Here is a 24,057-nt window from a genome sequence, read left to right on the forward strand (position 1 = left end):
GCGTCCCGCGGGACCCGGAGACGTCAGGACGCGTCCGCGCCGAGAGCGTCACCTCTATTTCCTTCCCTTTGTCCGCACCCCTCGGGAGCCGTCGTCGGAACGCCCGGCGTCGACGTACCGACCTCTTCGACGCCTCCGCGATCGGAGGAAAAATAAAAAGAGGAAGAGGAAGACGAAGAAGAAGAAGAAGAAGAAGAAGAAGAAGGGAGGGAGGGAGGGAGGGAGGGGAAAACAGACTCGGCTCCTTATCTCCGTTCACTCTCTCTCTCTCTCTCTCTCTCTCTCTCTCTTTTTCTCTCGCGTTTCACGCCATCGTCGACGTGCCGGCACTCGACGACTATAAGGTGGCGAGAAACGAGGCCTGTTCTCACTTTTGGCACCCGGACTCTCCTCCCACCGTTTTTGCCGCGCGGTGTATAAGTACGGGTATTTTTACCGGGTTTTCACCGGGTCTGTGTTTACGGAAAAATTAAAACAAATATCACCTAGCTACTCCCGCGTATATCTCTTTCTCCCTTTTTTCCCATCGCCCCAAGCACGAAGCATTCTCCTCTCGACTCTTGCTCGCGCAAGCTCGCTCTCGTTCTCTCTTCGTTCGAGTGTTATTCGAGACAAGCGCCCCGCCGTTCGAACCTATATGAGCGATGATCGTCAACCAACGCCACGTTCCGCGTTTAATTTAGCGCACGTGTTTCGGGTATAACGCCGAAGGGTGCAGGGTGTGCACGAGGTATGAGGCGCGACGACGAAACGCGTCCTAAATTTACAACAATTTTTTCCATTGCTATTTCACAGGGACATCATTAATTTCATTCACATTTCCGCACGCTACGATCCTCCCTTAATATTCTTTTTACGAGTAAAATACCTTGTTTCTGTTTTGTCGCGAAAATTGAAACTCAAACAGGCGATCAAAGGGATCAAGTGCGTGGAAAAGGGATTCGACGATAGTTTAAAATTTTCGCGGCTTTCAATTTCGAATATTTGTTATACCTACTCGCGGCGAAGTTTGAGGTAAGCGGTTGAAACGAGAGAGGCTTGCGCCGTGCGAACACGACACAAGAGATTCCTCTTTTTTGCTTTACATATCGAGAGTATTAGTTGGCATGCGGTTGGTTGCTGGAGGCGCTCTTTTTCTTCTAGGCTACCTCTTCTCTCGTCTCTATGCTTTTCTCTTCTTTTTTTTTTCGATTCTTTTGGTTCGTTTATAACAACCTTCCACCGAGACGAAAATAACTGTAATCGTTTAATTTGATTGACTGTGTAGCATATTATATATACACACGCACACTTATATATATTGTACACACCGACCAGAATTGTACTCTCATATACTGATTATAAAAAGTCTCGTGGTTTGTTTATTTCCTTCTCTTATCGGGTTCACTCGACTTTGTGGCCCCAAGCCAACACCGACGTAGAGGGAATAAAAAAAAAGTAATGGGCTTACAATAGATACTTGCCAAGCCTTTTTCCTATCATTCCACTCCGAAGCCACGCAACGCCACGCACCGCAATATTGAAATTTACATTGACACGTAATAATTGTAAAAACAGTTATACCAGAATAATTCGCGCGATTACTTTTATGCAAAAACTTACAAGGACACAACAGTACGAAGTACAGTATTTTCCTCATTCAGGTACACTGTCCCATGTATCTCCTGCTGCGGGATTGCCTGCAGTAATTTTCGATTGTAAAATTCCCTAATTTTCCAGACACACTTACCACCTTTAGCATCTTTTTTAAAATTAAAGTAACGCAGGGAAAGCTCGAATTCGCAATAGTGTTAAGTTTGAGTGAAAAGTTGAAGTTTGAAACGTGGGTATTTACAAAAACTAGATTAATTTTCCACTAGGTATCAGTCACCAAGACTTTCCCACGTAAAACAAAAATCCCCGACTAGTCCAAGTGCCTACACGCAGAGACAACAATCGGCCCCTCCGACCCGCATGAATCCGACTTTTCGCCCAGTCGGATCGTCAAGTCGGCTCCTTAATAATTCGCAGACAATTAAAATAACCCGTCCCGCCCGGCCGCGCTACCGCACGAGCTAGAAAGTGATTAATTCTGAAGGGGTGGGTTTCAGGGGGGGGGGGGGGGGGGGGGGGCGCCTACTTGAGCGTCCGCGCGTCTCCTCCTCCTCTTCCTCCGCGGCGGGTGGCGTCGGCGTCGACGTCGGCGTCGAGGGGCGTGGGGCGGAATACAGCTTGTACTGCCGATTACAATGCACGCCACAGGGTTATACCTCAGCAACCGCGGATCACAATGAAGCGCCTCCTCGCCCTCGGGATTCACTGACTTTAATTAATTTCGCGTATGCGCGCAGGCATAACGGGGGCATAAAGTCACCGCGCAACTCGAACCTCTGCTTGCGCGCACACGGACACACACACGCGCGTAGGTACGCGAAATATTAACGTGCGTTCTACGAGCAAGGCGGGCGATGTGTGTATAACGTTATAATAATCCCGATCCGACCATCGCCGTGCACGGACCGAGCAGCCAGGAGCTGAACAACCACGCGGTGCTCGACGAACCGCATTCAGAGATATCTACGCTGGTCCGAAGAACCACTTGAAACGAGAATAATGCGTCCGTGCACGTGGCCCTGCCCTCCTCCCCCCTTTCCCCCCCTTTTCCCTCTTTTCCACCCCGAACCCCGAAAAGCGGATACACGAAACCCCGGCTAGCTGCCGATGTGCAGGACTCGCGTATCGTGCCCCGTCTAGAAATATTTACGACGGGCTTATTTTTCCCACTTTTTAGTTTGCATCCGTATCGCGGTTGCAGGCCATCTCCTTGTTTTTCTTCACAATTTCAAATATATATATATATATATACACGTATCTGTAAACATGTATTACAGTGTACGGTTCCATTGCAGGGAGTGATGAGGGGATGGACCGCGGTGCAGCCATGCAGACACACGCTGAGAGAATAATATCGGCGGAGGAATGAATAAGGTATAATAATACAAGATGCAGGTTACACCTTGAGCGTAAACTGATACATCGGTGGTTGTCCGGCACCGAGAAGAATATGCGATACATCTACACCTACTTGCGTACAGGTGGAGAGATATTGCTATGGGAACGTTTCGCGAAACGTGAGAAGAACTCGTAGGGGACTGCGTGGCAGCCACGAGAATACGAAATTCACTCATCCGTGATTATTTTATTGTTTATATTGTGTTTCTTCGATGGTTGAACGTACCGCAGTTGCCGTACGATTATTGTGTTTAGGGGAGGAGACTTCGGTAAAATTTTCAAAATCGTTACTAGCAATCGTGTGAACAAAAAATCCTTCCACCAATTTTTCGATTATGCTGGTGTAGACCTTGAAACAAGGTTTCAACCTCCCGTGATGAAATTGTAGGCGCAAGGAATTCTTTGCAGCAGTGGCCACAATCTTTCCTTGAAAGGTTCCTTGTGCATAATATGCATTCTCGTTGCAGGATTTTGAAACCTTCTTCCAGAGCATATGATACAGTAACCTAAAAATCAGTCGAAGAACTTTTTATAATCATGTCAGAATAAAAAAAAAAAAGTTGATTTTTGTTCGAAATTTCGATGAAGTCTCTTCTTAAAAGTATCCTCATAATTTTTCTATCGGGATCCGAATTTTCTGAAAAATAATCACGATACGACGTGTCGTAGATCTTTCAAGTGCAAAAAATATTTGTAAATGATTCTCGCAACTTGTGAGGTGTTATGTTGAATTTAAAATTTTCTTTTTTCTTTTATTCGTCACGAATTGAACAATTCTTGTAGTTTCGTTTACGCTATTCCACCGATTCATTACCGTACCGTCCTCTATTTCCAGAGACCCAATTTTTTCCACTGCACGAATAAATCCTTGCGCTTGTAAATGCTCAACTCTCGTATACATCAAGTTAAACAGCATCTCAAGATGAATCTTTAATATCAAACTGTTACGCACAAATCGAAATCTGTGCATTACACCCCCATAGCTGCCGCAAGAGTTAATGGTATAAAATTATTTCGCTTCATCCAAATTTTCCATTCTCCTTCTCCCGCGTACGTCCGATTTAATAAAGCCGAGTCAGTCACTCGAGCGAAAGTGAATTCGGTCTTTGTGCGGGGGATGCGCGAAAAGAAGTGTTTGGCGACGGTGGCGGAACGGAACGGAACGGAATAGAATGGAATGCACAGCTGCGGCACGGGTCCATTCACATTCGTCGGAATTCCTGTGCCATGCATGCCTTCGGGCACAGGTCCGCGGATGCGGTCTCCTCTCTCTCTCGTTGCGGAGCAACCGCGGCCGCCACCCACTCTGCACGGCAGCCACGGCTTCCCTAAATATAGAAAGGCGTACGCAGAAGAACAAGAATCGCGGAGAGTTTATATTGTCCGCGGAGTCAATTGTCGCGCGTCTCTCGGCAATAATTATTGCGATACTCGTCCGCCGTGCAACGATATTGTACGAATATTGTATAACATTTATAATTGTATTGTAACCCCTCGGACCGATATCCTCATCGACGCCTTTATCGTCGAATTATATGTGTATATATAACAATGGTGTATATATTGTATAATCTAACTAACAAGAAGACGACGAAAAGTTCGTTCCTTTTCTCTCGTTGTATGTACAGGTATTATGTATATTATGTAGATATAACAATAATAAAAGCGAAAATTTGTCTAATTAGAGAGAGCGACCCCGGCAATTCACCCGCGGCTTTGTCATGTTCATTCATTCCGCGAGTGCGAATTCACCCCGATGACGATGCCGGTACTCTGTAGAGGGGATGAGGAGTGGGGCGGGTTGGTTCACCCCTCGTCGAAATTTCACACCCCCTGAACACCCCCGGATATCTTTTCCGCAATTGGATCAATTCGGGTCATCGAAGATCACGCGCGTTAAAAATTATTTCCGCCTGACGTTCTACAGGTTATAATCGTATACAATGATTAACAATAATTTTACAACATCCGATAAACGGAACGACGCGACACGGAGCTTTCTTTTTCCGCACAGGGCGCGTGTGGGGCTTTTTAAGTGATACACTGCGTAACTGATCGACCTGTTCGCCCAGTATCTCGTGATTCTCGATAACGAATAAGGCAGAGCTTTTTAAGCGCGATGTACTTGTCAGGTGTGACATCCGTCTATTACGCAGAGTATAAGACGCGTGAGGGATGCGCTCGCTATATCGAGAGGCGGCTTACTAGGTATATTATACGCTTTCCCGCGTTCCCTTTACTACTTGTAGATTACATAGCGAAGATGACTGTTGCTGGAAGCAGCGGCACCGGCATCGCCGCCGCATCAGGGTATGTCAAGTGTATATTTGGAGCAGCTGAAAAAATTGCTTTTTCACAGGGATTATCACTCATATATGTATAGACCTATAACCTATACCTACATAACTTCATCTACCTCCAACTTCAACTCTACCTACACTGCGTGCACGTATTTGTTTTAATCTATTTTCGGATGATGAGAGAGAGCGAGAGAGAGAGAGAGAGAGAGAGAGAGAGAAAGAGAGAGAGAGAGAGAGACGGAGGGAGGGAGGGAGGGAGGGAGAGAGTGAAAGGGAGACTCGCGAGAACGCATTATAACCCCGGGCCTTTGGCGAAGCGTGAAAAAAATTGGTATAATATTTTGTATAAACATACTGGGTGCAGGATTGGAAAAAATAGATAATGTGAAAAAAAATAAAATAAATTAAAAATACACCGAACATACAGAGTATTCGAAAGAAAAAATCACGCTCGTCCATCTATCTATATACACACTAGGTATACACAGATAATATGTATACGATGAAGGGTGAAAAATGACAACCACGGAATTTCTTTGATATCCCGTTGACGGATCGACGCGCCTACTTTATACCGAGGCGTTCAAATGATGATGATGATGATGATGATAACAACAACAACAAAAACAACAACAATAATAATAATAATAATAACAGGAATGATGATAATTATTATCGTGCCTTTTTTCACCTTTATCGATTGCGTGCAATTATTCGTTCGTCGATGGTCTGCGTATACGGTAAGAATAATAAAACGAATATAGTATAATTATACGCACTAAGGCGCCTGTAGTTGAAAAATAAAAAATTGAAGAAATTCAAACTCCCGAATGTATATAATTTTTAAATCGATAAGCTGCGCAATATCGGAGGTTGGCTATTGGACGGATGAACTGTCGGTTGATGTAAAGGAGTAGTGAGACGTCTTCTCGCGTTCCTGCATGGAGGGTGTCACAGGTATAGTTACGAGTATAGGTACAGATGCATCAGCGGCGGCAGCAGCAGATATTAATTTCTCTTCCGTCGCGCGAAGCTCATTTATCAACGAGGCGTTTGAAAATTTATTTTTCGAAAGGTTGCAGTGCAAGCGTACGTTATAAGCGCATATATATATATATATATATATATATATATACATATATACTACTACGTATATACTACTACCACGGAGGCAATGCCATCGCATAACTGCAGGACTGGCGCTCGTTTGCAGCTTGCGGCTTGCAGCTTGCAGCTTGCACACGGCGTATATGGGATCTTCGGTATATAAGATACGGTGTATAATACTACGTACAAAATACATATACACATATAAGTGAAATATGCCATCGTGTTTCAAGAACACATTGCGACACGTCGCTTTTACATATTGGACCGGAAGTCTTGGCCCATTTTTCTCCTCGGGGATGCTGCTGCAGCCATGGCCAGCCCGTAATAGGGAAGAATAGATCCGTACATCTCTTCCTGCTCCCTTTCCAGTGAGAGAAGAGAAAAAAAAAAAAAATCTACGGGACGTCGCAGCTGCTACAATAGCTGGAAAACGGGAAGAGAACCCCTCACGGTAATTAATTAGCGAGTTAAACTGATCGCGGTTTTCTTTTGATTAGCCGATGTAGATTACACGTGTACACAACAATGTCACCGTGCACTTTGCACAGCGTTATTATGTATCATGTACCGGTTATGCGACGACGAAGACGATTCATCAAATTTTATTAGTATTGTCATTATCGCTTGTTTACTTTTCTTTTTCATTATTCTCCCGAGCTTTTGCGGTCGTGTTTTTTCCTACCGAGCGAGAAGACGCCGGCGGTTTAACCTCCGGCAGAGCTGCGGATTAAGGAGTAAACGTTAAATTACACTGCAGTCTGCGGCGAAGGAGAAAATGAGAAGTAAATGAGAAGGAACGAGAACGAGAGAAAGAGGATGGAGGAGGGTAGAAAACGGAGAAAAAGAAGCACTCTTTCTCTTAAAGTAACCGCGCGAAACGGGATAAGATTACTTGAGTATAATAATAATTATTATAATTTTTTCTTTTTCTTTTTCTTTTATTTTTTCTCTTTCCTACCTCATGCAATTTAAACCCAAAGCACGTTATTATTTTCGTCCCCGCGCACGTCGTATGGCGCTAACGATCGTGGGAACAATGAGCACAATGTTAATGAGAAAAGTAATTATGTGAGGAATTCTTTCGTTCATTCTTTCTTCTTCCGTTTCTTTTTTTTTTCTCTTGCTTTCTTTTTTCTTTTTTTTTCCATTACTTCTTGCTTCACTTTCATTTTCTTCTTCCTCGTCTCCACCTTCGTTTCCGAGCCCGCGGTATTTTATACGCCTACTACATTATACATATACCCTACGTAGGTATTGTGCACACGGTACGCCGCCCACTTATATTCCTCCTTTTATTTTATGCCCGGAAAATCGGCGAAGGAAATGGAACGCTGTGATGTTTCACCCCGCCAGGAGAGGGATCTTCGAGGGTCTTGAGGGGGAGGAAAACCGCGAACACCAAGTGGTTCACAGCCCTCGTAGTCTGCAGGGTCGCACCTTACTCCTTCTATAAGTCCGTATAATCCGGCGAATTGTTCACCGAACAACGGGTAAATATTACGGAGAACGGCGCGCGGTAAGATTTCCTAATTTTCAATTCTACCAATTTCGCCAAATTCAACAACCCCCTAAATCGCAGCTCGACTCTGCGCAGCTGGTTAAACCTATTGTACACAAATGACAATATAATTTAAACGTTAACATATAGATTTTTTTTCAGTTACTAATTTTACAAGAAAATTTCAACGTCAATTTCAAGTTTCGAATACGAAATTTTCTCAATCAAATTCCTTATCACTTCTACCCCGAGTGCATGGATTTTCAAGTTTATAAATACCTTGTTTACATACATAAAAAATATTTCCCGTTCGACTATATAAAAGATCGCAATACGTAACATTTGCTTTCTCTCTCTCTCTCTCTCTCTCTCTCTTTCTATCTGAGCTTTTGAAGTCAGCGAAACGTATATTATCTAATCAATTAGATGGGTAAACAAATAAATTCCTTATCCCATCACGCTGTGCGAAAGCGCGTAGAATCTGTTGCAGAAATTAGGGATGAAGAAGAGTCGATAAAAGCGTGCAGTAGGATGAATTAAAGGTAGGGGTGGAATCGCCGAGGGGATTTATGCCGGGGTGGTGAGGGTAGTGGGATCGGTCGGCGGGTTTAATGAGGTTACCTGCAATTACATGCATTAGTACCGTGCTCGTTGACGGGAACGCGATTCACCTCGTGCGGAAGAGCTACCTTATACCTCTATCTCTATAGTTATACCTGTACGAAAGCGCATGCGGGCAAAGATTGCACAGACAATCGTACGATGCGCGTATAGGTGAAGGTATATCCGCGTGCAAAAATGCGCATATGTTAACAATCGATTCGCGGAACTGGAGTGCAGATTCGAATTAACGGTGGACCTGCAAGTGCGCGAAAGCGCTAACCGCCGAGCTTTAACCTTCGGCGCGAATCGCGGGTAAGCCGTTAAGCTCTCCGAGTTTGCAAATTCCCACTGCAAGCGCACCGCAGCTGCGCGAATTACAAACGCGAAATCGCAGTGAGGGTGGGTGCGGCGTCAGGTGCACCTCAGGTTCACAAAACGCGTCGTAGATACGCCTCGATGCGCCGAGGGCGGTGCGTCGTCCTGACGATCAAACGCGACGGCGTCGCGACGGTTCGCGTCGCGCTTTGATCGCTCGGAGAGATAAACCCGCACCCGTTGCGCGCAGACAAACACACACACACACACACACACACGGTGGAGTGAGACTCGTGCAGGGGATGATAGCGATGGCGCTGCTTAAAAGCACAAATCCATTTAAAAGCTCGGGGTGAAAAAAAAGGGCGGCCAGATTCACAACGCGTTCATGGCTGACCCTTTGCGGCGGAACGACATCGTTACAGTTTTATTTACCAACCCCTCGAAATATAAAAAAAAGCAAACGTGCCGATACGTATCATTACGGGATAAAAAATCCCAAGATTTATAATTCCTATATTAGAACTCTTCAAGTCAAAATTCTTTGCGTAGAAAAATTGATGATCCGGTATTCCAGCAGACTACGAATATCTCGACAAATTGAAACGACAAAGAATAGCAAGTAATTTCAATTTCACATCAAACTATGTTCCAAAATTCTGCAAACATCGGCCACTTTATACATGTATCCATATATGTATACCTACATACACGCTTCACAAACGCTCGTCATGGCCGATGGCCGTTGCAGCGGGAATAATAACGCTTTGCAGTCCGCATGGCCGGCGATCGTCCCCCAAGATTAATTCGGGATGACACCGCGGACGAGTGTCGGCAAACAATCCCCCGTCCCCGATTTCAGGGAATGCATAGTTAGTCGATCGGCTTCCCTTTCCTGAACTCCTGCAGCAGCCGGGGCGACTCGTGAACCCGGGAACCGACAATACCTACCGCTAATTCCCATTAAACGTCGGGACGTGCTAACGGATGGATGAATCGTCCGTCAACGCGATCTGCGCCCCGTTCGATGTAACGTATACTACACGTGTGTATCTACCTGTGACAACGTTGTAGGATTCACGGCTTCGTACGGCCGCATGAAAATATTCATTTCATCCGAAATTATTGGAAATTTTTTGGCAATGAATCAGACGATTGTCGGTATGTAATAGAAATTACATGAAAATTGCCCTGATATTATAAGAACATGATACGGTTTATTTATGACTCGATTTATCCAAGATGCGATAATTTTGCCAATTTTTCTTGTCAGGGTGATATTTTTGTGACTTTTGATATTTCTTAACGGCGTAATCAGGGTTGAGGAACAATAATTGTTTAATACATTTTCTTTCAGATTTCTCGCGGTGATAATTACTTAATGTTGTGATAAACGAAAAGCACCCGCGATGCGGAACCTTCTGTGGGGACTTACGTGTATTACACGGCCGCCATATTTGTCATAGCTGGTTTGAGAGAGCGAGCTGCTGCCGGCTACGTGGCGCCGTTCCAATACATGTCATAACTGGTTGGCGTTAAAAAATCTAGGAACAAGACAAATTCGTCCGCCGGACGATAAGGACGGTGAACAATATAATTAGTTGCGTATCGATGTCGACGATTATAGATAGTTATTAAACGTATAACGCGTGTCATCCTACACGTCTGTCGGTGTGTGGAAATTTAGGGTCTGTGGGAGCAGGCGATGATTAAGTGGGTTTAGATTTTACGCGGTTTCCATACGCACGTGTCCGTACATCACGTGTACGTTACATGTATACAATTCAAAAGCGAGAACTCTAAATTGACTAATGATACGGAGTCGATAAAAAATGAGCCGACCGATAGAACTGGGTATCTTATAGATTACGGTAGAAGAAGAAGGGGAAGAAGAAGACGGAGAGGAAGAGGAATAAGAGGAGGGCGAAGCGGGTGGAACAAGAAGAAAAGCAAGAAAGAGGGACTTCCTGCACTGGAAACTGCATCATGCGTAGACAAATGACCGACCACGATAAACCAGCTCGTAATAAACTTGCCGAGCAATCAGTCCGCATCAACATACATTTATTTCAGGCGCCATCGTGAACGCGTGCCGCGTTGCCCTGTACGATGAAATAATCTCAACCTACTGATATTTACTATGCTATACGATTCAAGATTTTGAGACCACAAAATCATGGTTAATTTTAGGTGTTGATTAATTTAAGCATTCGTAAAATACGAAACACTTATAATCGTATAAGTAATTACTAAATAACTTAAGTTGAACAGTTGTGGTAATTCTGACTTGACGTGGCACAATCTTTTTCATCGGTCGAGAGTTCAGCTGTCATCATTAAGTGCAGTTAGCAAAAAAAGATAAATAAAAATAGCAACTACTTTGACAATCGTTAGACATATTGTACTTTTTGAATAAAGATGTTTAGTTCGTCAGTCCCTGCAACACATTTTAATCCTGGTATCGAAAAATTCTTTCCCATTTTCAATTGTTCCGAAATCAAAGTGTTGCGAAGAGGTCTCGTAAAATTTGAATTACCAAAAAAGCTCGAAGCTAATTATCATACCGAATAACACGCGCCGAATCACGATCCTGAAGTTAGTGACGTTCGTGTATCCACGCATATCAGCGAAATTAAAGATTAAATAACTATTTCGTAACTGCTAAATGATTTTTAAGAAATTAAATTGGCAAAATGTCTTCATTAGGTACCTGGTGTACTACTTTATTGCAATTTGAATAGATATAAAGTTTATAAACAAAAATCAAGGTTTGTTCAAATTTAATAAAATGTATTTTTCAAAATAATATTTTTTTTGCCATTCTTTAGTTAACGCGAACAGTTAATTTTCATATCGTTAATAAGTTTCAATAACATGCATTCCAACAAGGTAGTATGTATATATTTTTCGGGAGAAAAATCCACTTATTGGTAACTAAAAAAAACCAAGGAAATTCCTCAAAAATAACCTTTCTTTCTGTATAAAAAAAAAGCACTAATCCGAACAATTCGTCGGTTCAGATCGAACGAACGGATTCGTAAGAAAATAATCTCTTGGAAAAATAAAAGACCAAAACAAAAAAAGAAAAAGAAACAATTCGTTCCTCCAATTGTATAATTATACGAACTTGAACCTCCTGAAGTAAAACTTCCACACCCACCCATATATCCCACAGACTTCTTCCCATGATTCTTCCGTATTTTCAAGTTGTATCGACGGCTGTTAGAGGTAAGAAAAGGCGATCGGGTGGCGGAAGGACGGCGATAGCGATCGATGGTCGTCGGCGATTGGAAGGCGGCGGGGCAGGTGGACGAGGCCTATAAACGGCGTCGGGACGCCGCGCGGTTACTGGCGCCTCTTGCCGGCCGCTCACGCGACTTGCTGCGGCGACGAGGACGAGGAAGGGGGAGGAGAGGAGCGAACGGAGGAAGAGGAGGAGGACGAGGAGGAGGAGGAGGAGGAGGGCAGGGCCACGGAAGCTCGAGGTGAAAGCGGCGAGCGCCTACCTGCGAAGCTGCTCTAGCCGGGCGGACCGCGCACAATAGCCGAGAGAGAGAGTGAAGGAGAGGAGAGAGAGAGAAAGAGAGAGAGAAGAAAGAGAGGCGAGGCGGCTGCACCTGTGCCTCGACGGCAGGTAGCCCGGGGAGGACGGGGAGGGCGATCCGAGGCATAACAGGTGGAAAGGTGAGGGTAGAGCCTCGGCCTCTAGGAGGAGGAATCCCCACCGTCGGCTCCTCTACGCCCTCCGCACGCGATCGGCGAGGAGGAGGGGGTGGAGGCAGAGAAAACCGGCGACCGCCTTGCCACCTCCCACGTAGAGAGAGAGAGAGAGAGAGAGAGAGAGAGAGAGAGAGAGAGAGAGAGAGAGAGAAAGAGAGAGAGAGAGCGCCTCGCCTCGGCCACCGTTGGCTGTGTCGTGTCCCTCGGATTACAACGTCGTACGTGGCAGGCTCGGGGAAAATCGCCGAGAGAGAACATGATGGAAGTTTTTTCTGGCAGACCAATCGTCTCGATTGACGAAAATAATTTCTCTTCTCTAATGAATGTGATATATGTAACACGTGTCACCGTAAAGCCTAGCAGCTAAGTATTTCGTACGACGAAATTTTTGAGGAATAAATTTGTTTTACCCCAGGTAACAAAAACTCTACACTGTAAAATTAGTCGTATACGTAGGTACATAATTGTTAGTCCGAAGTCAACGTTTACAATAACCTCGTGAATTTCACACGTGTAATTAATTGATATACATATATGTATAATGTGAATTGGAATTTCGAAATTTGAACAATTGTTTTGATAATCTCTATAACGCCTAGTGAATGATTTTTTGTTTTGGTTTAAGTTGCGTTCTGCGGGGTAAAGTTTCAAACAAATCTACCGGTGGTGTTGTAGTTGAAAAATATCTGACCTGCAAACTCGTCGTTAAAACGCCACCATTGACTGGTGCGAATTCGCACTGCGAGTGTGCGGATTTCAAGGGTTGAATTGCACGGAAATGAGCACGTAACCAGATCAAAGGTCGTTTGCAAGAGCTGATATTCCCCAGCTTAGAGAATATAATTGCATGACGTAAATTGCCAATATCTGAATCGTCGATCTGTAATAAAATATCTAATTCTGGAAATGATAATTATTATCCTGACACAGGCTGCCTCTGAATAACATTTTACACCGTGAAAAATTAAAATTCCTTCTATTTCCCGGTCCGCGGATGATGGATGTTGCGTTACAGTTTACAGATCGAAAATATAAAGGATCTATTCATCCGCGCGGCGCGTTCTGTCCGACCCACGGCGGTTTTGGATTGTTCTTAAAACAGTGAAGAACAAAGCGCGTTGTTCTCCTCGAAACCGTCCAACATATGCATATACCTAATGCGGCGTATTAATAGGGCGTCCGATCTTTATTTCCGGAGTCAAAAACTGACGTGGGCGCAGGTAAAACCGCATGAAAACGAGTTTCGTTGGTGTAACTAAAAAAATCCGGTATAACGTGTTACTAATATTTTTTCCCGCCGCCACTCGTGACTAAATTTTCTTGTAATCGTAGCGAAAATTTGATGTTGGCGCAGAAGGTAAATTAATGCCACGACTTTGTTCAATGGAAAATATATAATAATTGTAATAGTCTGAAAATTTATACAGTAAATTGCCAACTATACTCACAATAAAACTGCAGTTACTTGTACACATATGATATACCAAAATTTTTTTTCTCCAATTCCAACGATACGTAATTTTTTATAGTAAGTATAAGAGACTATATTTCTCCTCGGCGAATTATACACGAGCTGACAAAGCAGACGGGGTGAACCGCGATTCCGCAGAAGCTGACAAGCATGGCAGGGATCAACTTCAGGGCGGTGAATCGCCTATTAATAATACACCGAGCTGCAATGTCCGAAATATCAATGGAATAGATTATACACGCGTCGAATTATAACTACGGACGTAACACCCGCGGATCAATAAATCACAGGGTGGTATATTTAGTTATCGGAGAATCCCGGCTATCCGCGTCCTTCTTATGTGTTATCTCACCGGTATTAAATGATCGGATGTGATATTTTCAGTAGGAATGGCATCGCTCGGTTGTTACACGCCTAAACGTGCCTGCTGCTATTTGTTACATCCCATATTTAACGCTCTGCTTGCTCCCGCTTCCTCTCGTCGACCCAATTATCCATCGATCGTTTCGGTAAGATCATCCGCGCGGTTAACCTGGATCCATCGAAATAAACCGAATTCCAGTATTCTTAAATCTTTTTGCGATCTACGCAACCGTCGATCCATCCAAAGAAATTTCCGAATCTATATCAGATGACGTAAGAGTAAAACTACGCATTCAAAACCTCGAATATTGTACGATGTGCAAAAAATCCTTAGAAACCGAGTCCACTGCTGGTTCAAAAATTCTAATCAACGCTGATTTTTACGGAAAAATCATCCCCTCAATTATAAATGTTTCAAGTTCTTCGCCTTTTACATTGCCGACGATCAGGTTCCGATATTATAACGATATCGCGGTGACGATAAAAATATCCTTTGCTGCAAGTACTCGGCGCACAACGATCGGCTCTGGAGGAACGTGGGTTGCAGAAATATCAGCGATTCCACCGCAGGTATTACCTTGTGTTACCGGTTCATTAGGCTGCGGGCCGTGAGGACGCCGAGGATCGCGTTATTCCAGCCAATGGCCGAAGACGAGTGCGGTAGTTATACTCCTGCGGACGTTGCGTGTAAATGTCGTAGAAAACGAGGTCCTCGTTTTACGCTGACGTGTCACAGCGTTCGTAAAGTTTCGCAAAGAGCAGAATATATAACGCAAACAAGAAACGTATGCGGCAAACGAACGCTACTGCGGATGATAGGTTACGATATACGAGTACCCCATATCCTATATATACTCCTCTTTCGCAAGTAGGATGCGTAAAATAGCAATGGCGGCTTGCTCCTTGTCTTATGTTGTCATATACATGTTTATTCGCGATATTATTCTACGCACACGGGAATGATTTCGTGAAATTGACAAACTTTATCCGTAATATATTCACCGTGAAGGGTTGAAAAAATTACGAAAGATTTATAGACAGGTACGCTTAGTTTCGTAGAAGGAAAGGAAATAGTTACTACTAGTCCACACGGTTTATTACTATATATCACTGTTAGAAGAATATAACTAAACATAATGTCCCAGCAGGTTCACTTTATATTTGGGTTATTTGTTACATTTCCGTTAGTGAATACGACTCACATTTTTTTAATTTTACCATTTAAATTATCATATCAACGTTTAGTTTGTAACTTTCATTTTATTTTCAATCAGTAACAGACTAAGAAAATTATTAAATCAGCCCAAAAATTTTAGTGGACCTGTTGGGACATTTTTTTTTCTAACCGTGTATTCAGCTGCATTTTTTTTTTAACAAATTAATCAGACTTTTCCAAATGAAAAATCAGTTCTTCAAAATCGACCCAAATTTCCATGGATTCGTGAGTAGCTTTCCAAAAAATTCCATTCTCGTTGTTCAAAAAACTGTGGATCATTTTCGTTTCCGTTTTTCAAACAACTTACCGATCAAATCTTTTACAACTGCGTATAAATAATTTCGTGCAACAATTTCCATGTAAATAATACATAGGTATAACGGTAAATATATAAACAGTGTCTCCGCGAGGTAGCTCGACGCGGTGAAAATTAATCCTACAATATCCCTGTATTCTGTACATCCGTAAATCGCGTTGCGAATTTTTCTCAATCCGAATGAATTTACGACATGCGATCGCGAGGCAGCGCGGCGATGGCCTCGACCGGTTAACAAGTCGGGTTGAGATGACCGCTGCAGGGTGCTTAAACAGCTTGCACAAGCTCGGAATCCTCGCTCGCGGATGCGTCCGATCGGCTAGACTCCCTCTAATAGCATGAATTTCAAACTGACATAAACGTACACGGCCTGCGTAATTATACATACATAGTATAGAATATCGTGCATAAACCGGGAATGACGATGGGCTGATTGGCCGAGAGCGAGTAGCTTCGTTTTATATTCTTACCCTCTATTATACGCGTACATACCGTACAATGAATATAATATAAAGGCAATGAAAATAGCAAAGAATAATCTGGCACGTTCGCTTACGACGGAAACTCAACGAGGTGGCAATAACATGTTGCAGCTCCGCGGACAAGCCGGTAGAATTATTTCTTACGATACCATTCAGAGTTGCAGTTTGCATGTATTATGCATACAAATGTAATAACGAAACTTGCGGAGAGAAATCAACGGCACGTAAGTGACTTAGCTGCAGGGATATACCTGCGTTACGCGTAACCTGCCTCTTATTATACGCCTGCCTGCGTACCGCACCGTAATAAGGAGTCGCTAATTGTGTGCAGAGAATTTGCGATAAGTGCAGCAGCTTGCACCTCGTTTACGCGTGAAGGGAAAAAAAAATAAATTTTTTTTTATAAATAAATAAAAATATTTTGCAGCGTGTTCGGTTCGGGAAAATCTTGCGCGTAATTATAAAGTATACTTGCCTGTGCATAAAATCGTCGCGACGCGCGGTAAAAAAGAAACAATAACGATGATGTTGACAATAATAATAACAACGATTTCGGTACAGGTATACGTATATACGAATTGTCGCCGAAATTACAAACAAATAGTGAAATGTTGAACGGGGTGCGGGGGGGATGAAAATTTGTCTGACCTTGGTCTGGTCCTGCTGCTGGAGCAGCTGTTCCCTGAGCATCTGAAGCTTGAGTATCATCTCCGAGAGGCATCGCTCCTTTTCTACGAAGTTGTCGGCGCATAGAACCCGATGAAGGGCGGCGGCCCCGTCCTGGTGTCCTTCCGTCGCCGTGTTTCTTCCCGCAACCTGCGACGGCGCGACGCTGTTCGATATGCCGGTGCTGCTGAAACAGAGGATTCGCTTCGTGTGAGACAAGTTCTGTACGAGTGCTATACTGCAGCACACCTGATGTATAATCCAGGCGCGCAGCGTAAGGGTTTTCGGTCAATTTCATCCCTCTCAGGGACGGTGGCTCGGAGGGATCGAGGTGTCTCTTCTTCACGCTTCTACGGAGGGCGTCGGGACGCCGGATGCCTGAATAATTAACGACTCTTGCGGTTTGGTTGCCGCGCAATCTCGACGAGCCGAGTGTGTTTGCCCCTGGCCATTTCTCCTTCTCCTTCTACCTTATTCTACTTCTTTCACGTTTAACCTGAACGCTACTCGTTATTCCCGGACGCGGTGGTCGACTTTCCTCTCTATAGTTCTCGCGTTTTAACGTGGGGGGATGGAAAAAATATTACAACCGAAGGATTTCAATAACGCAGGTAAATATAGGATGAAATACTTGTTAATTGCTGCAACGGAGATTCGGTAACGTTGCAATTAATTGGCTTGGAAGATTCTGTTCCATCGTACCATTCAATTTGTACTCACGGTGCACCGTTTATACGTTTTTTTCTCAAAGAAGTTCTAGAAAAATATCGTATTATAATATCTACCAATTTTTCAACCCAGTAACAATAACGGGATTTCATATACTTGGTGTGCTTTTGTTGCGTGCAAAGTATATTCAGGCACATAAAATATGATTAGCTAAGAACGGTGATACTCGAGAAGCGGCGAGGCGGATTCATTTGATGAAATAATAAGAGAGCCGCAGGGGGAAGGACTGTGCATGACCTTCTTTGGCGGATGATATCCTATCGATGACGACGACGGTCTGCGTTGCAAAGAGCGGGATCTTTTTCTTCCTCCTCATCCTCTTCTTCTTCTTCTTCTTCTTCTTCTTCTTATTCTTCCTCCTCTGTTCGTGCCCAGTGACCTCATTGACCTCTCCGCAGTTGTATATCCGACCAACCGACCAGCCGTGACGAACAAAAGCCTCATTCTGTTATTATTTATTATTATATATTCAACGAGCCGACTCGCGAACGACGAGCAAGAAATTCTCTCTCTCTCTCTCTCTTTTTCTTTCTTCGTTACTTTCTTTCTCTCGCTCTGTGAACGAACCAAAAGGGTTTATAATTCCTACGAAAAGCGGAGATAAACGCACTGCACCGCTTTATACATCATATGCATTATATACTCGGTCTTTACAATGTCGAAGCAGTTCTTTTTCCCCTCCACCTTATCTCTGGTAATTCCCTTTTTCTCTCTATCTTTCATCGATTCTTCTCCTCCTCGACGCGCCGAGATCTTACACAAAATTTCTCCCGCACGTTTATAGTTACGATATACCGAACGACTCGAGGGCGATAAGTTGTATCCGGCACCGTATAATTGTCTCGAGTGTACAACGACAATATTGTACATGATTATACTTTCATCCGCCCAGCTTATGCGTGTAATTACCTCCCATGCCTCGTGTTTATTCGCCTTTTGTCCTTTTCATACGACCACCTGCCTTTTTACCTCACTTTCATGCCTCGTAATAATACTCCACTTTCATTATGCAGCCCTATATTGTATATTATTTTATGCCTTGAGGTACATCGTAAGGAATTCTCTCCCGCAGTGCGGTACGTATAATTTCATACCTACAAACCGTGGAAATACCTTCTAATTTATTCGGTTTTTCGGAATGATCGTATCGTGTGATCGATAAACCTCCGGACGGCCGACCAAGAAAACTTATCTATCATCACGTACCGTCAACTTGATTTTGAACGATTTACTGTCGACAAATTGGGAAATTCGCGGTTCAGGAATTAATCACTTCGTTTCAGGCGAAGCGGCAGCATTTTTAGTAAATCAACATTGACATCTGAATGAATTTGTTTATATAATATGTATAGACTTCTATTGGTCCTGACATATACCTAATAATCATCAGATCTCAATCACTGCAGAAAAATTCCGTGCAAAAAAAAAAAGGAAAAAAAGAAAAAAGAAAAAAAAAACAGTTTTCGATCTCGTTTTTCAGGCATGCATGAAATTAAACCCAGTTGCATAAAAATAATTTCACAAACATTCTTTAATCAACGAGACTCAATTCGTTATGGGTGATATATGTATAATAATACCGCATGGAATATCACGTAGGTACAAGCTGGAAATAAATCGAACTGTGAAATTGTGAATGAACGTAGACTTACAATATCGACGTACGCAACTTGCAAGAATACGGTTTTAAGTAGAGGCACGTGATAATCGAGACTATCGTATTATAACTGCGAGGGAATATTTATACACATATGATCGCGACGTCGAACGAGTGGAGGAATGTGTTTGAATAATTGTGGAAATTGCGACGGGAAATCAGCGGAGCGAAATACAATAATTATCGAGTAATTAACGATAAGAAGCAATTAGCACGATCCCGGAGACAACTCGACCGCACATGGCAATAACTGTGTATTCGTATAATAATGTAAAATGTATACAAGCTGGCATTACGTATAATATGTATAAATATATGTATATGTGTATATATATATATATATATATATAGGTATAAATGTATGTACGTTACGCGCAAATGAATGTCATCGGCGGGATGCCTCTGCGATGCTTGACGCGATAGTACAAAGTGAGAGAATGACTGCAGACTGAGGCGACACGCTGTATTGTCGATTGACCTGCGCAAATACAAAGGCGATGTCGATAATGATAACTGATTTCCGTTAAGGGTGGATGCATTGACAATGGAGAAGGATGAGAAATCGAAGAAACAGCCATGTCGAATTTTCACGAACGCGAACGTTTGGTTTACGTGCGAGAACGTAAAAAAGTTGAAATGCAAAAAGCTCGGTAGAAACTTTGAGTACACAAAAAAAAAGAAGCTCGGTATATATTCTTATTCGTTACTTACGAGATAATTGTACACTTGGACTTTTCGTGTCAACCAGTTTTCACAGATTTTAAAAATCCTATAACGATCTACAGATTTTCGCTTCTTCGAAAATCCGCTAACTACTGTGATCCTTATATTTTCCAATCTATCTGTACAATTTTACCCGCAGCCTGAGAAGTGAAGAAGTATATCGGAAAACAATTTTTGGTCAATTAGTCAAATACGGCGAGGGAAATGTTATAAAATCCGACAAAAGAAGGTGATCGGACCAACAATCCGCGTTAACAAGTTAAAACCGGAATTTATCCGAACCAAAAAAAAGAAAAAAGGAATAAGAAAAAAAAAACACTCCTTTCGCCCAACAATCTTACAGTCGGCGTATTTGGATAAATTGACCGTCGCGTATATATTTATAAATAAAATAATAATTCGAGGAGCATGCTGCTAACTTTGACTGACCTGTGGGAGTTGTGGGTAAGGTGCAGGGTGTTGGGCGTCGACGATGGCGGCGGTGTCGTCCGTCGCGCGGCGTCGTCCTGGAGGGATAACGATCCGCTGTTCATCTTGCACGTGAGCCTCTTTAGTACGTCGTCCATGGACCGTTTCCCCCCCGCTGCGCTCACGCCCCCGCCGTTGTTGTTGTTGTTGTTGTTGTTTGTATGATGATTGTTGTTGTTCTGCGTAACGGTGTTGTTGTTGTTGTTGTGATGGGGGTTGGCGTGGTGGTGGTGATGGTGATGGTGGTGGTGGTGGTGACCGTAGTAGGTCTCCGCCGTCAGGGTGGCGGGGGGCGATCCGCACTCCGAGGAACTCGCCGGCTCGGCCACCGCCCCCGTCGTCGCCGCGGCGGCGTTCGTCTGGAGGTGGAGGTGGTTGTAGCCCTGGAGGGAATCGGCGCTCGTCTGTAGGAACACCATCCTCTGCCGCTTTGCCGCCGGTGGCGAATTAGCCGGCGACGGTGAGGGCGAGTCCCGGGGATCGTGCTCGCTCGGCGTTGCCGGCGACGAACAGCCCGACGACTCGCACTCGCCCCTCTGCAGGGGGTGGTTGTAACAATCCTCGATCGCGCCCTCGGTAGGGGCCGAGTTCTCCTCGGTTGTTACGCTCTCGACAACCCGGAGGACCGCCGACGACGCCGTCTCTTCCTCCTCGTCGGTACCACCCACAGTTCCCGTCCCGCCCCCACCTTCCGATAGCTTCGTTGGCGGCGACTTCCTCTTCGAGGACATTCTTACTCTGCGACAGAAAACATTCGGGGGGAAAAACGTAGGTATTTTTGACGAATTCCAAGCCGTGGTCAAGGATTAATTTATTTCTTTCTTTCTTTTTTTGTTTGTTTTTAACAACCCTCGAATACGGAACGAGTAGGTATAATTATAAGATGACAATTCCGTGGAGCCTGTATTTTATAAAAGCCACTTTAATTGAATAAAATTTTATCTTCTAAACAGCTTTTCTGATTTTATCTCCCGGCTCGGTTTTTTTCAGTTTCTTATTAAAAACGTGCACATGTATTTCTGAGATGATACTTAAATCTTAACAATCGCGAAGCAAAATTTGTCAATTGTTTCACGGAACAATTTTATTTTTGCTTTGTTCCATCGAAAGTACATTGAGAACTCATCATATATTTGGTAAAATCAGTAAATATCCTTGCTCAATTGGGGTGAGTGTAATGGAAGAAAGTGACGTGATCAATTGTCGGAATGATTCGTTTTTTTTTATATTTTCGCGACACAAAATTTTGATCATCTTTTTATTAGGGATATTTTACAAAAACGAAAATCGAGAATGAAACTAGCTCATCGTCCTATGATTACCTCCTCGTACATAAGACATCCGTGAAATATTTTCAATGTGAAAATTGGTCCCCTTTCACACGCCTGACCGCGTCTAACCTCCGTGTGAGAAAACTTTAGCGATGCAATAACATGAGTCTAACGTAAAAAAAAAAAAAAAAAAAAAAAGAACAAAAACTAAAGGAAAATAAACGAACCCATTCCTGTATAAATTCCACTTTACGAGGAAGAAGAAATAGATTTTTACTGAAATAACAATCGATCGAACCATTTTTCAATGTCCGCATATGACGCACATGACGCATACATATATCGGTGATTTTAAATTGCCGACCGGTTTTTCAATAATAACGCCATGGAGATATACTCGCGTGCCTCTATATTTCCACGTCTGGCTAAGCGAAGCTGCTAATTATTTTTGACGTACGTCTCCGCAGATTGTGCCTTGCGTACATTCCGGCACTCCGCGCGCCTCGAACTTCGATCACGAGAAGGTAGGTTCGATCCTGAATCATCTAGCTAAGGGTGCAGTGAAGGGCGATTTCGTAATTACGAGAGAGAGAGAGAGAGAGAGAGAGAGAGAGAGAAAGAGAGAGAGATCGCGGGTCCTCAAATTGCGAGTCGCTAGATATTGACCGGAAGTGCAGTATAAGCAACATCCGTTGCAGGTGATTGATTCCAATACGTTATGTATATAGAGAAATCCCTGCAAAGACATTCCGCGATACGTGTTATATGCGTTATACCTTATAGACGGAATAATATCGAGGGCGAGAATCTCGAGATATGCCAAACATCCGAGATGTGAGAGAGAGAGAGAGAGAGAGAGAGAGAGAGAGAGAGAGAGAGAGAGAGAGAGAGAGAGAGAGAGAGAGAGAGAGAGAGAGAGAGAGAGAGAGAGAGAGAGATTCTCTCCGATATATATTCGTCGCCTATCCAGCAGTATAATTTCCTTTGGCAAATTAGACAGCTTAATCGCTTGATCGCGTAGTAGCTATAGTATCGGGAATATTACTCGGTAGCAAAACGATTTAGGTATATAATGGTTTTGAATTTCGGTATTTTGGATCACGGACAATTAACAGCGGAACAGCGAATAATGAGAGAAAGAAGTTAGATTCGTACACCTCAAGGGGCGATGATATTTATTATCTTAGTCGGCCGAAACCGCGGGTCCGAAAACCGATGAGAATAAGAATGATGCGATAATCGCGTGTGTCGCAAGAGGCTTCACATTCTTTATACACGGTGTGGCGCGTCAAGAAGCGTATTACATATTCCATTATCTTCGTATATCGGGCAAGACGAGGAGGTTCAGACCGGGGTCACAGCCTGCGCTGTTCGAGTTATACTTTTATTATTCTTCGTATAATAATATTAGAATCGAGATAATAGCGCGCGCAATATCCCGTCACAGAATGAGAAACGGTGGGAGAGAGATAGAAGAAATTCAAAAATTGAGGAAAGAAAGAGACCGAGCACGCGTCAGCGGGACCCGTTAACGCGTTGTAACAAGGAACGTTGATCGTCATGCGGAGACGAGTTAGGAAACAGAGACGATCACGTTGAAGCCGGGTGTTAGCAAAGTATGAGGAGCGTGTCGCCTAGCTCCGTTGGTTGCATGTCGACGAACAAAAATCGGTGCCCTCGATTTTTAACAACGAGATTTTATCCATCCGTCGAGCGTTGTTCGTTGCTTTTTTCTTTTCTTTTTCTTTTTTGTTACGCATTTTATTTTTTAAATCAGAATTAACCGAAGGCTCCGTAAGCCCGTCGAAAATTCATCTTGTTACCTTGTGGTACCTGTACGCGATTTCACTCGTCAAGCGACGTTATTGAAACTCGATCGTGCCTACCAAATTTCTGTATAAAGAAGATTAAACAGAAAAAAAAAAAAAAAAAACCTTAGGAATAATTCAAACGTTTTGTACGCGCACCTGACGACGAAACATTTATTGAACGTTTGTTCTTTGATTCTAAGATATAAATTGGTTCTGCTTGACGCGATGAAGTTTTTCATTTATTACATCTTCGATGTCCAGTAAATACGTAACTTATTTCGATCGTTAAGAATTTTATTTACTTCGTCAAGTTACTCGACTTAATAATGATATATAGATAACGTCAT

At 43.3% G+C, this 24,057-nt stretch overlaps 1 protein-coding gene across 3 annotated transcripts in view; it reads right to left on the minus strand.

The window, feature by feature from the left end:
- Sox102F (transcription factor Sox102F) overlaps nt 1-24,057 on the minus strand; it is a 140,115-nt gene that overhangs the window by 16,851 nt on the left and 99,207 nt on the right. For 2 of the 3 annotated variants that reach the window (XM_046631058.2, XM_046631056.2), the window contains 2 exons: nt 20,590-21,366; nt 17,034-17,238 (listed from right to left, as the gene is read on the minus strand). In XM_046631058.2, coding sequence (XP_046487014.1) covers nt 17,034-17,238; nt 20,590-21,359 — 975 coding nt within the window. In that variant the 5' untranslated portion in view covers nt 21,360-21,366. The remainder of the gene's footprint in view (nt 1-17,033; nt 17,239-20,589; nt 21,367-24,057) is intronic. The other variant, XM_046631057.2, reaches the window with a different exon arrangement.

This window comes from Neodiprion pinetum, chromosome 6, assembly GCF_021155775.2.
Source record: "Neodiprion pinetum isolate iyNeoPine1 chromosome 6, iyNeoPine1.2, whole genome shotgun sequence".
Taxonomy (NCBI): Eukaryota; Metazoa; Arthropoda; class Insecta; order Hymenoptera; family Diprionidae; genus Neodiprion; species Neodiprion pinetum.